The sequence below is a fragment of the Amblyomma maculatum genome, chromosome 11 (genome assembly GCF_055883805.1).
Source record: "Amblyomma maculatum isolate TAMU_Amacu chromosome 11, ASM5588380v1, whole genome shotgun sequence".
Classification (NCBI taxonomy): Eukaryota; Metazoa; Arthropoda; class Arachnida; order Ixodida; family Ixodidae; genus Amblyomma; species Amblyomma maculatum.
Window position 1 is genome coordinate 36566506 of NC_139354.1, and position 12025 is coordinate 36578530.

The window sequence follows — 12025 nt, forward strand, 5'->3', positions numbered from 1 at the left end:
GATCTCAGCAACCTTCGTTGCAGAAACCCACCGACACTGCAGACGGTGAACCTTCTCCAGATCATCATCGGCATACTTCCAGAAGACCACTCCGAACACCGGCTGGCAGCGTCCCTGCTCGACGTTCTAGAATCACTGCCCGAACCATCCTAGCCAGAGGCCGCTTCTGTGCAACGATGATGCTCATGTGATATCGACCCGCGTCGGTCGCACAGGCCACGATGACCAACTCGGCGTCGAGTAGCAGGGACATTCGACTTAAGTTCAGTCCAGGTGTTACAATGTCCAGGCCAGTTGGTCTGAACAGACCAAAGTGGTAACGCACGGCTTTGTTTTGAGATTAGCCTAAGTGCCGCCCACTTTCAGGACTATTCATTTTGGAAGAGACGCACATTCTGTTTCATGCTCTCTTTGCTCACAGGGATGTTAATGTAGTTATGATGAAAGTTAGTGCAGTAATGGACTTTAACTATAAACAATCTCAACAACAGGTTGGTATTGCCAGTATTGTTTCGTATAGCATCAGTAGTGTTGTTCTCCCAGAACCTGATCCTGGTGTACATAGTAATGGAAAAGATAGCATCTATTTGCTGCTATGCTCTCAGCATCATCTCGTCTTTGACATACAGAGCCAATAGAAGAATAGGTATAGTTTTTTAACAGAATCAACTATATAAATCTAATAGAGATTTTCTCTCTCTCTTTCTCTCTTTTTTTTATTCTGCTCATGGTTACAACAGAGTTACTGCCGAAGCAGTGGTTGGGTTTTAATGATAACAGTTTTGATAACAGCACTATTGATTTTCGTGACTACTTCAAATATTTGCAGTGCATTGACTTGCAGTCCTCACAGCGTGGTTTACGTCGAGCACAGTCAACTTAATATCTGCTTTTGACAATGCTTTCAGCTAATGTCAGTAAGCATTTGTTTCTTTTTAAGATTATGATGAAATAGAGTCCTAGTTGTGTCACAGCTACCGTGCTAAGTCATTACAAAGTCTTGCATTAATACAAAGCAAGGTTAACTCGCTTGAAGGTGGTGATATGCCTGCTGCTAGTCGTCTCTCTGTTTAGCCCAAGCCTTTTGCCGAATTGTGATTCTCTGTTGATGAAGCTTTGGTGTTCTGTTGTCACACTGTTTTACATTGTTTATAAAGGAGCGCTTAGATGTGGGAGCTTTTTCTTTTTTTTTTTGGTAGGGCTTTAATCGTTGAAACTGAGCTACCAGAAGAGAAGTTCAATGCAGTCGAGAGGAAAATGTAACACAACCGCCCCCTGTTAGGGCAGTCTGAGCGGAAATAAGCACATCCACTGCACAGTTGTTACATTTGGTATCGCACCTTTAAGCTCACGTAACTGCTTTTTAAGGGTTAACAGGGTAGCACTGTTTCGAGAATAGTTGTGGCATCCACGCTTTTATCACTACCTGCTCAAAATCACCTGTGGCAGAAGTTTTATGTAGCTCCCCTCAGTTTCGGGTGTTTGTTGCAACATACATTGTAATTATGTACTATACACTCTGGAATCTCGTTATCTCCAACACATGGCTTATTCAAACAGATACTCTGGTCTTGTCGGCATCGAGCTTATTAAAAAAAAAAAAATGAGGAGCTCATTACCTCGAAGTTCACATGGTTTGAACATGCTTTGTGTACCATTTTCAAGGTTGAATTACTGAAGGTTGACTGCAACACTGTAATTGTTATCACTGTGTGCGCAGTAAAAAATTCAATCTCTGCGAGATCCGCACATGAGGGCAGCAGAAAAAGATTTCTTGGTGCGCAGTGTTTTAATTCGAACTGGAAAGTTATCACTTTAACAATGAACTAGGGAACACAACTGGCTTTATTGACAATGAAAAAAGATGCACTGAGATCGCCTATACTATCGGGGCTGCGGTGGCCATTGCATTACTTACGACCGGGACTTTGTCTTACAGCCAACCTTTTCTTCTTGTTCTGCAAAAAAAAAGACGTCTTTTTAGTGTTTGGTAAGGCTTGAAGAAGTTTGGTAAGAAAGAGAAATGTTATTGGAACAATAATACTGTGTGCTTCTGCTTGCTTTTTTTTTTTCTTATTGACGCTCAGATGAGTTGCGATGGCATCAAAGCCGGCGGGTGTACTCTCCGAAACTTGCAGCTACTTTCCACGACCTTGCCACTGCAGGGTCTCGGAGCAAAAGACCTCAAAACTTAGAAACCTCCGACAATTTGAAAGCCAATGCGGTGGCTGTGTTGTGTTCAATAAAAAGGGCCGTTCTGTATGCATATGGACTGCATAGTTTCATTTGAGCGTGCAGCACCAAATGAAAGGCTGATCACTGCTCAATTTACTTTCGCTGTAATCTCATGTAATCTGGGTTCTCAATCTCTCTGGTCTTGGAGGGGCAACTTCAAAAACACTGCAAAGAAGTGTGTCCTCACATGCATCCCCTCCTGCATACCAGGCAAGAGCCCGCAAAAAAAATGCCAAAATTCGAATTGTAATGATAGCCTGACAAACACTGAGCATAGGCTATTAAAGGAGTAATAGACACCAAATTCTGATGGCATTTTTCTTCTCATTAATGATGTGCATAAGACATTCCTGTAGATGGATCACCGAGTGGTTTTTGCCTATGAGAGCTAAATTTTTTATAGTAACTGAATTTTCTTTTCTCACCAGTTTTGGTTTCGATTTCAGTAGCTGAGAAATGGCTGTGACATCAAAATCAAGTCTAGGTCATACGCGGCATGAAAAAAACAGCAATATAATCGCTTACTCATTGCTTTGTGCGATTTCTGTTCGTGAGGCAGGCTGTCTTTAGTGTTTTAGTGAATTCTAACGACAAAGTAACGATTATGTCTCTGTTTTTTTTCATCCCTCACGTGACCTAGACTGCTGAGCAGTTGAAACTGAAATCAGAACGGGTGAGAATAGAAATTCGATTATAAATTATTCCAGCGGTCGTAGGTGAATGTCGCATGGAGATGCGTGGTGTACGCTAATGTCTTATGCATCATTACAAAGGATAAAACTTGAACCCAAGAATTAGATGTCTACACTCCTTTAAAGTGTGATTAGTTCCAAAATAAAGGGGGCGAAATGAAAGGTTGGTATTAAGGCAAGCATGGATTCAGGCGCTAAGAGTAGCCCTTAAAACACTTCCGGGAACTCGAGCATTTCATAAAACCAGGCTTGGCAGCCTACACCAAGGTTACATTCAGAAATGGTTATTTTCCGAATATGGCTTTGCAACACCTTGAAGGGTGTCGTGCCATGTTTTTTACAATGCCTAGGTTGCTTTGAAACAACAATGCACTCTGTTTTTTTTTTATCTCGCTGAAGAAACGTTCCACGTTTCTACTCTGTTTTGCATATTTCGCAGCCAGAGCATTCATGCAGTGCATATAAATGTATTTTCACCTGTGTAGTGTTTTTTTAACAAGCCTTAATCGCTGATGGGAATGACCACACAGCACCTGAAGCATGTCAAGAAGGAACTGCGACACTGCGAAGGACAACGGTCGAAGGAAGACGGTCATCGGGCTTCCGAAACAATCGTGTAAAAATGCCACGACTGCAATCATCGTCGAAGAGATCTCGGCACTGACCAGGAATTTAGACTGCGTACTCAACAGTGGGCTACTGTTCTGTGAACATGAAATTTGAAAGAGTTCTTGCCGACTAGCACACTGAGCATATGTAGCATTAAAGCAATTTTCCCTTTCTGGACACTACTCTGGTGCAACCTAAGAACGATGACTAACCAGAGCTGCTGACTTTACCAAGCACACTACAAGAGAACCACAGTCGGATACAACTTAAAAACAAAGTGCAAATGTCCCACAAAAAAAGGCCCTTCAAGTAATGCCGTTTTAATTGTCAATGGACAACTGCAGGGGTGTTTCTGAGAATTTTGAGTTTGTAATTGCATCACAGTCTATAATTTATAGTCTTCTCTTTCCAGTAAAAAAACAAAACAAATCGTTTTTCAAGGTATCAAGTAGAGGTAGTTTAAAGTTGCGAAAATCAGAAAAACGAAACCGAAAGTAGATTTTGCTCTATAATAACATCACTACCAACCCATTTATGATGTCCCCGATATAGGTGCAAATCCTGTTGCGTGGAGTCAGTACTATTTGCCTGAAATGATGTTTCTTTTTTTTCTTTAGAGCACAGCTCTTTGGCGCCTGTCTATCAAATCTATCGAAAAGTTGAAACAGCTGACGAGCTGCGCTCAAATTTTGCACTAAAATGGAACGTAATCATCGGCAAATGTTTTGCTTAGCAGCAAATGCAGATGGGTATGCATCCAGTGACATTACGCACCTAAGGTTACCTGTAAAAATTTTCCCATTTAGGTCGCGAAATGGGTAATTTTAAAATTCATTTACGCTGCAACAAGACATCGAACTGCTGCAAAATTACACAAATGACCAGCAACACCAAAGTGAATGCATGTCAGTGAGAGTTCCAGTAACGTCCGAGGAGGTTGAAAAATCCTTGTCCTTTTGGATGATGCCTAGTTTGGATGCTGAGCCTAACAGCTTAGATGATATCCCAAACGGTTTTCAATAAATTATAAAAACATTACAAGCAGCTTTCCTGCCCACATGTTACGGCCTCTTGCACTGTGGCACTAGTTGGCTGAGCTGCACCTAGAGGGCGCTACCAATCCCTGGCACACATGCTAGTTTGCGTGATGGTTCGAAGAGGGTCCCACAAGTCGACGAGGTCATGAAATCTGAGCCCATTTGCCAACACATTCCTCTCTGCCCCAATCGCATTGAACGCCCGTGGACTTTTGTTGTGATGTCACAGTCACAGGTGGCCAGCAGGTTTAAAGTGACCGACTATAAGCTCATAAATTAGTATCTGAGTATAAATGGGCCAGTATCGACGAAAACACTTGCCCGCAACAGCAGCCTCGTCTCCAGCTGCAGTCCACCTGAAGTTCAGTCGCTCGTAGACGTCCCCGCACCTCTTGCACAGCCGGCCCGCTTCGTCGGAGATGTTGCGCCGACATCGGTCACAAGCGGCCATTTGCATAGGCTCGATGGCAATCAGAACCTTTTCGCCAACTGTGAGTAGTGAGCACAGAAACAGAGTGGCCTGTCATCACACAGCTAACGACTAATGAAAAGAAAAAAAGCAGTCAGCCTCCCGAGACTGCAGTTCCAGCATCTCAAAAGTAACTAACATCAGAGAGGAGGGAACAGCAGGGCAGCAAAATGTATTCCAATGCTGCCGGTGGTCTGTTTAAAATTATTTAGGCTTTCCAAATAATTTTAACAATCCTTAAAGGAATCCCAATACGGTTGCCACAAAACTGTACGGCTTCTCACGTGTGATTAGTTAAGCTTTGTAATCTCATTGTATTAAATAAGTGAAAGGCCTTATTAAAGCCACACACACTACATCACTTAAAATAGTAAACTACACTAGCCTGTTATCATTCTATAAAGCGGTGACATACAATGACAATGCCATCTTAATACAGTCGAGCCTGGCTATAACGAACACTGATATAGCGAATTATCGGATAAAACAAACTAAAATCAAAGTTTGATTGGTCTACGGTTTATTTCACAAAAATTTAAAAATTTGACGCTAGATCGCTTATAACGAAGCAGCTCTTTTGCATTAAAACATCCAAAATGCGTAAAGGAGCCGGAAAAAACATCGAGACGCAATTTTTCAGTCAATCGAATCACCCGCCGTAAAAGTGTGTTTAAATCGCCCGCAGGTTCGCGTGCCCCGTCATTTAGCGGAGGCAACAAAATCTAACGCCAATAGCCCATGGCCTCTGAGATCACATCTCCGCGTGCGGCTAATTCGGAGGTCTTGAACGGCCATGGTCGTACTTGAGCGTCGCCGCCGCCGCCGCTGCTGCTCGAGTCCGGCCATGCGACGGCTAACAGGCATGTGACTGGCATGCCATCACCAGTGCCTCGTCATGGCATCAGCCCCTGCCATGACTCTGCAACTGTGACCGACCCGTGCGTGCGCTACACTCTCCAAGCCTGTTGACTCTGTCGTGCAAATTGTGCATGGAGGCGACATCCCTTCTTAGTATTGTATTCATTTTTATTCTCCAACATTAGCGAAAAGTGAGATTTCATGCTTATACGAAGCTTTTAATTTAAAAAATTGTGCATTTTCGCACCTTTGTTTTGTCCATATTAGTGCGTATTTTGTTTTGTTTTATTAGCAAACTTATTTACAGGAATTTGGGAGCGCACTTTTGTAATGAATATCGGATGTAACGAACAAATTTTCGCGTCCCGTACTACTTCACTATAACGAGCTTCCCGTGTGCACTCCAAGATATACGAATTCAGAGGTATACTGAGAGAATTTTTACAGAGCTTCAGCACATGCTACACCTTGAAGATGAGCTTCAATGCTTGGGCTGGAATCAAGGCTCTCTGAAAATACTGAAAATCTGAAACAATGATGGCAGACAGAAAAGTGCACTTATCTCGTTTATTGACAAAGCTGAAAGATACTGTTAATTACTGATAATTACTGTTAATTACTTAGTGCATAAAAGATCACAGAATGAAAATATACATGCATGATCACAGATAAAAATCAGCTTTGGCACTTCTGTACACTACTATACTATTACTCGCAGCTTACACCAGCTCACAGCTGTCCAAGATTTCCAATAGACTAACCTCCATCCAAAGTCACGACACCGTCGGAACTTGCTTGCGCAGTCAGAATGTCCTCGTGGTTTTTGAAAGTGACCGAAGCGACTTGCAGTACGTCCGTAAGTCCTGAATGAATGGCGGAATCGTCTGGCTGGAGAACCTGCACAGCAACATGGACACCTTGTCAAAAATTTACCTGACGATTACGCTTCTTAGTTATGAAATATTGAAGCACAGCTGTTTCACCTTTTGAACCATAGGCAACCACAGACTTCCGCCGCTGAGTCTCTCCTCGAGCGGTGCGTTCCGCGGCAACTCTTACCGCAGATGGAGAAACATTCTTGTATTACACTGCATCGCTGTCTCTTACTCCCACCCTGTCCTCACGCTCTCTTGTCTATCACGGTACCTTCATTGTCTGCGCTGCTTCTTGTTCATTCTGCTAATTACATCGATAGATCCAACACCGACACTCAACCCACTTTAAAGCCAACCAGTTTTAGCGGTGCGTTCCAAAAGTGGCGATTTGCATGTTTCATGCATCATGTACAACTACTGGTAGTCTAGCACATGGGTTAGCAATCTATGCATAGGCCTTCTAATGCACGATGGCAAGCCAGGTATAATGATAACAGATTATGATGGTCTTACATCCGGAATGACAAATCAACCAGCCAATCGTCGCCGAAATGTGGTGCCCTCTATGAGTCACTGAATCAACTTGAGAAAGCACGAGGAACCAAACTCATGAAAGTGCTCAGCAGTCAGGATGCAACATAGGGCGATTACACACTACAACTATGTGGATCTGCTGGGGAGTGCAGTGGTTACGACGCTCGGCTACTGTGCCCAAGGATGCAGGATCAAGCTCCCGACCTCGACGGCCGCTTTTCGATGGAGGCGAAAAGCAAGGCACCTGTATGCTGTACGATGTCAGTGCATGTTAAAGAACCCCAGGCGGTCGAAATTTACGGAGTCCTCCACTACAGCGTATCTCATAGCCTGAGTCGCTTTGGGATGTTAAAGCCCACAAGCCAAACCAAATAACTATGTGGAGCACAATGACTGCCTCAGCATATGAAACACTCAACGAAAGGTGATCTAAATAGAAAAACTGTTCGCATAAAACGGTTGCATTATAAAGTTTGCTCTCTTCTGCTTTCAAACCTGCCGCAAGTTGGCTTTCGCTACTATTTTTTTACTTCTGCCCTGCTTTATAAGAAAGGCACTTCTGTTTTTCTGTACGTTGAGACCTTTGCTAGCTTTTCTATATTACTTACAACTCTCCCCAACGATACCCACTAAGTAGTGAAGGCACTTGAAATCAATAAACGAAAGAACAAACAGAACCTGAGCATGTTAAAGATGTTATACAGTGCTGCTTGTTAAAGCAGAGCACAACTGTCCTGGAATGAAACGTGCCTAAAGAAAAAAAGAACGAAAGAAGGCGTTCATACCCTATTTAATTCCAGTGAAAGTTCAGGAACACTCACTCTTAGGCAGCTGGCAAATGGGCTGTCCTCACCCGTCGTGATGACTGTAACATCGTACAACACTGGCCGCGACTTTGCAGTGGCCTTATTGATGACTTCTCTCAACTTCGTGAGGGGCTTCTCTAGCTCGGCAAACTCTGGACGTTCCCATTCGGGCATGGGCGCTTGCCACACACGCCGGAAGACGCCACTGTCAGCTGGCAAAAAGATGAAGTACAAAAAGGAAAAAAAAATGTATGGCTGTTTCAGAACATAAACTCTATCTAACTAAAATGTAAAACTAAAGATATCTCCAAGCAAAGCATAAAGTTATGAAACAATCCAGAATTTCTTCCCAAACGGTGAAGACAATTCATACCACTGACATAATGTACTAGACTCGGCAAAGCAAAGCACTGTGGGAAACGCAGACCACGCTATGGAACATCGAGAAAGAAGTGAATGATACAGTTAAAAGACAACTTGCAATTTCTAACAATATACTATGTTTTCAGGTACCCAGATATATGAAGATATTGCAGCAATGGCCATGCTTAATGTCATAGCCTGAGTTTTAACTATTAAAATGCTCAAGACCAACACTAATCTGTGATGTAAGCAGGATGTGTTGGTGCTGCTTGTTGCCAACAGTGGTTAACAGCTGAGAGTATGACCCAATTAGAAATGCACGTAAACCAGAGTTTTAACTGCAGTTTTCTGCTCTCACAGTGTACTTGTGAGATCGTACCCTTGGTAACAAAAGCTGGGTACATACTAGGATGAAATATGCAAGTGGGAAACTTACTTCAAAGGAGCATCACGCTTCTTGAAGCAGTTCGAAACAGAGCAGCGAGATCCTTGAAATATAAGTCCTGTTTATCACACCTCTCGGCACACCACCGCAATGCCAGCCCTTGCTTATTTCACAAATGTTTCCACATTTCACTTTCCTGTTTGCCATACGTTGTCCCACCAGCCCGCATATCTCATCGCACTCGTCATCCTTTTCAAGTTTCTCAACGATGTTCCCGTAATGTTACTTCATTTTCAACTTCATTTTTTTTTCCCACACCGTTGCAGACTAAAACAGTCCTACCCAGAAATAATGCGGCCATCATGTGCTTCTCGAAATTCGCCGACAATCATTGCAGTCATTTTTCGATGTGTTAAACGCTTGCCGACAACACTATCTGTAACCCATTCCTTCTGCAATCACATTCGTTCAAGGCAGGCAGCACAAACAGCTCTAGATGGAAGGGGAGTTCTCAAAATGGCAAGATAAGCGAACTGTGTATCACAGCAGATGACACCCCCAGCTGGCTCTGGCGTCTGTTAGCACCTTCCGTGTTTGTGAACACAGTGTTGGTCCACTCCCTGCTCAAGAAGGAGGCACCGGCTCAAACACCATATGGACAACATTCAAGCACTGTTCATATACCTCTGACAGTTCCTACATCTCTATCCTCCTTTGTAAGATAACTTCATACCTTTTTTTTTTTTATATTTGTGCTAGCAGCTCGATTCTTGACCTAACATCCCCAATTCTTCTGTCATTTGAATCACAAACCACTGAATTAGAAACAGTGCGTACAAACACCAGCCAATGGGAAATGTTGAGGATCACCGAGGTTTTTAAATTTTGGCGACTCTAGCAAATATTTGTAAGATTTTTGAACAAAAATCAATTTCTGGTATATGCCCGTGCTTTTCTTATTTCAGTGTTCTGCGCATGGCGCTATAACGATCATCCGTGGGTGTCCTTTAATGCGGCTTCAGTTTCTGAACGACTTCAGCAAAGAAATGCTTACACCTTCCGGGGTCCCCATGGTGGTGGAAGACCTCTTCTGTGAGATGCGGAACGACCGGTGCCGTCAGGTGCACCAGTACGTCTAATACGTGGCTCAGAGCCGTCTGACAGGATCTACGACTCGTCGAGTCATCTGCGTCGCAGTAAAGTCTGCAAATACACGTCAAGGAAGAGGGGAAAGCCATCTCGAATTGTACAACTCTAAACAAGTGCAACTCTCCAGGCTCTCTTGTCATGTCACAAACGTAACGCGCAGCCCGTTTTGCGACCTCCCAAGCCGTCGGCATAACTACGATAAGCACAATGAGACAAGTCAAGCTTTTAGTGCACCTTGGCTTCGCTGGTATTGATATAGCACTCACTTTTTGAGAGACGTCGAGAGAACACCACTCCTGCTCTCCCCACAACTGTGTTGCGTAGCTTGAGGTAGTTAAACATACAACTTGTGGTGACTGCATGTGCAATCGGTCGACAAACGCTAGGCCAGTCTCCTCGAACTGCCGACAAAATGCGATTTAACACATCAGCCAATGCCTGCCCCTTTTTTCAAAAGTGAGCACAGGCTAATGTTAAGCTGCAACTGGTGGTGCTGAGCGATGACGGTGGCAAGTGCGTCACGCCGCTGTGGCAGCGTCCGTCACACTTCTCTCCCAAAAGCCGCAATTTCTTTACAACCATTCCTAGTCATGAGATCGAGAACTCCGTGATTTCCACTTTATTTTTCGTCGCCTATTTACTTATTTAGCCACAGTGCCAATGGCATTAATGTGGAACATAATGTTTAGAGGCGACTACTACGGACACCTGTGTCGAGTTATCGGTGCTCACCTGTCCTTGACAGCTTGGAAGTAAAAAGACGATGCATCGTTGACAACAAAATTCAAGATGGCAGAGCAGGCATGGTTGTACTTCATTTCCTCGTACAGGGATGTGACCTTGAGAAGCAAATAATGGAACTGTGTCAACAATCACAGACAAGATTAAGCTTCAGCACAGTTTTTAATGCAAAAGGTGTCCGTGTGCTGTGAAACGTCGGTGCGCATTAAAGATCCTCGGGTGGTCTAAATTATTCTGAAGCCCTCCAATATGACATTGCCTGAGTTGACTAAGTACATAAAACCCTACATACCACTGGTTTTAATACTGCGGACACATTTTGTATTAGTTTTACCAGGACAGCGTTAAAGCCGTTGGTGTTGAGGCGGAAATATTCTGAAAACGATTAAGAGCCTGTCACTCCTGTGGCGCAATGAATTAACATTACTTACCTAAGCACTGAAATGTCTGTTAGAATCCTTCAAGTGCAATTTTTTTTCCAATCTTTTTAAGAATTCACAATCTACAAGTAAATTACCAACACCCACCCATCCTAGGGTGTGTTCCCCTTTAGGCTGCATTATTTGATGTTTTTGATTCGTTATAGCTGCAAAACCAGCCGTGAACAGAGCCAGGCGGTGACGGCACGACAACGGTTACACTATGCAATTACCTTCAACGTAATCAATTCCTGCCTTCAGTGAGTGTATGTTACTTTCAGGTTGCGTACAGAGACACATCTCAGTAACGATCTCAGTTTAACTTACTGAGAGACAACCAGTGAGAAGAAAGAAGTTGCGGGATCCTACCGTTGAGAGAACGGAATTACGCGTTTAAGACCACACATAAGAACCTCGAGTCAATGGTATCAATTCAAGGCTTTCAACTTTGGGATGTTAAACCCCACAAACCAAACCAAACCATACCCGAGTATGAAATCCTCTCAGCAGGTGCAACACGAACCGGTCCAAGGGGAGCATTGCGTCGTAGGGCACCTTGTGGTGCGAGTGGTCGAAGTCGGACAGGGCTCCAAGGCAGAACCTCAATGTGCCCCGCAGCTGCGCGTGTCAAAATAAAGAACACACAGGCTTTGCCAAGATGATGGATTTTTGGTTTAAGATGAACAGTAGCTTGCTTCAAATAATTTCAAAGTGAACACCCAAAACGACGTGACGTGACGAATTTGCCCAGGTTAGGTTAGGTTAGGGTAGGTTACGTTAGGTTAGGTTGGGCTGACAGACAGACAGGTAGGTAGGTAGGTAGGTAGGTAGATAGAGAGATAGGGATGAGGAC

The 12025-nt window shown here is 43.6% G+C and overlaps 2 protein-coding genes across 6 annotated transcripts in view; one reads left to right on the forward strand and one right to left on the reverse strand.

Annotated features, from left to right (window-relative positions):
• Rab3-GAP (Rab3 GTPase activating protein) overlaps nt 1-2221 on the forward strand; it is a 51223-nt gene extending 49002 nt beyond the window's left edge. For all 4 annotated transcript variants that reach the window (XM_084583586.1, XM_084583584.1, XM_084583583.1 and 1 more), the window contains exon 33: nt 1-2221. In XM_084583586.1, coding sequence (XP_084439712.1) covers nt 1-153 — 153 coding nt within the window. In that variant the 3' untranslated portion in view covers nt 154-2221.
• Nucleotides 1823-12025, reverse strand: part of IleRS-m (Isoleucyl-tRNA synthetase, mitochondrial) — a 27187-nt gene continuing 16984 nt past the window's right edge. For both annotated transcript variants that reach the window (XM_084583587.1, XM_084583588.1), the window contains exons 18-24: nt 11659-11790; nt 10745-10851; nt 9918-10066; nt 8131-8327; nt 6662-6797; nt 4895-5062; nt 1823-1958 (exon numbers count right to left, since the gene is read on the reverse strand). In XM_084583587.1, coding sequence (XP_084439713.1) covers nt 1915-1958; nt 4895-5062; nt 6662-6797; nt 8131-8327; nt 9918-10066; nt 10745-10851; nt 11659-11790 — 933 coding nt within the window. In that variant the 3' untranslated portion in view covers nt 1823-1914. The remainder of the gene's footprint in view (nt 1959-4894; nt 5063-6661; nt 6798-8130; nt 8328-9917; nt 10067-10744; nt 10852-11658; nt 11791-12025) is intronic.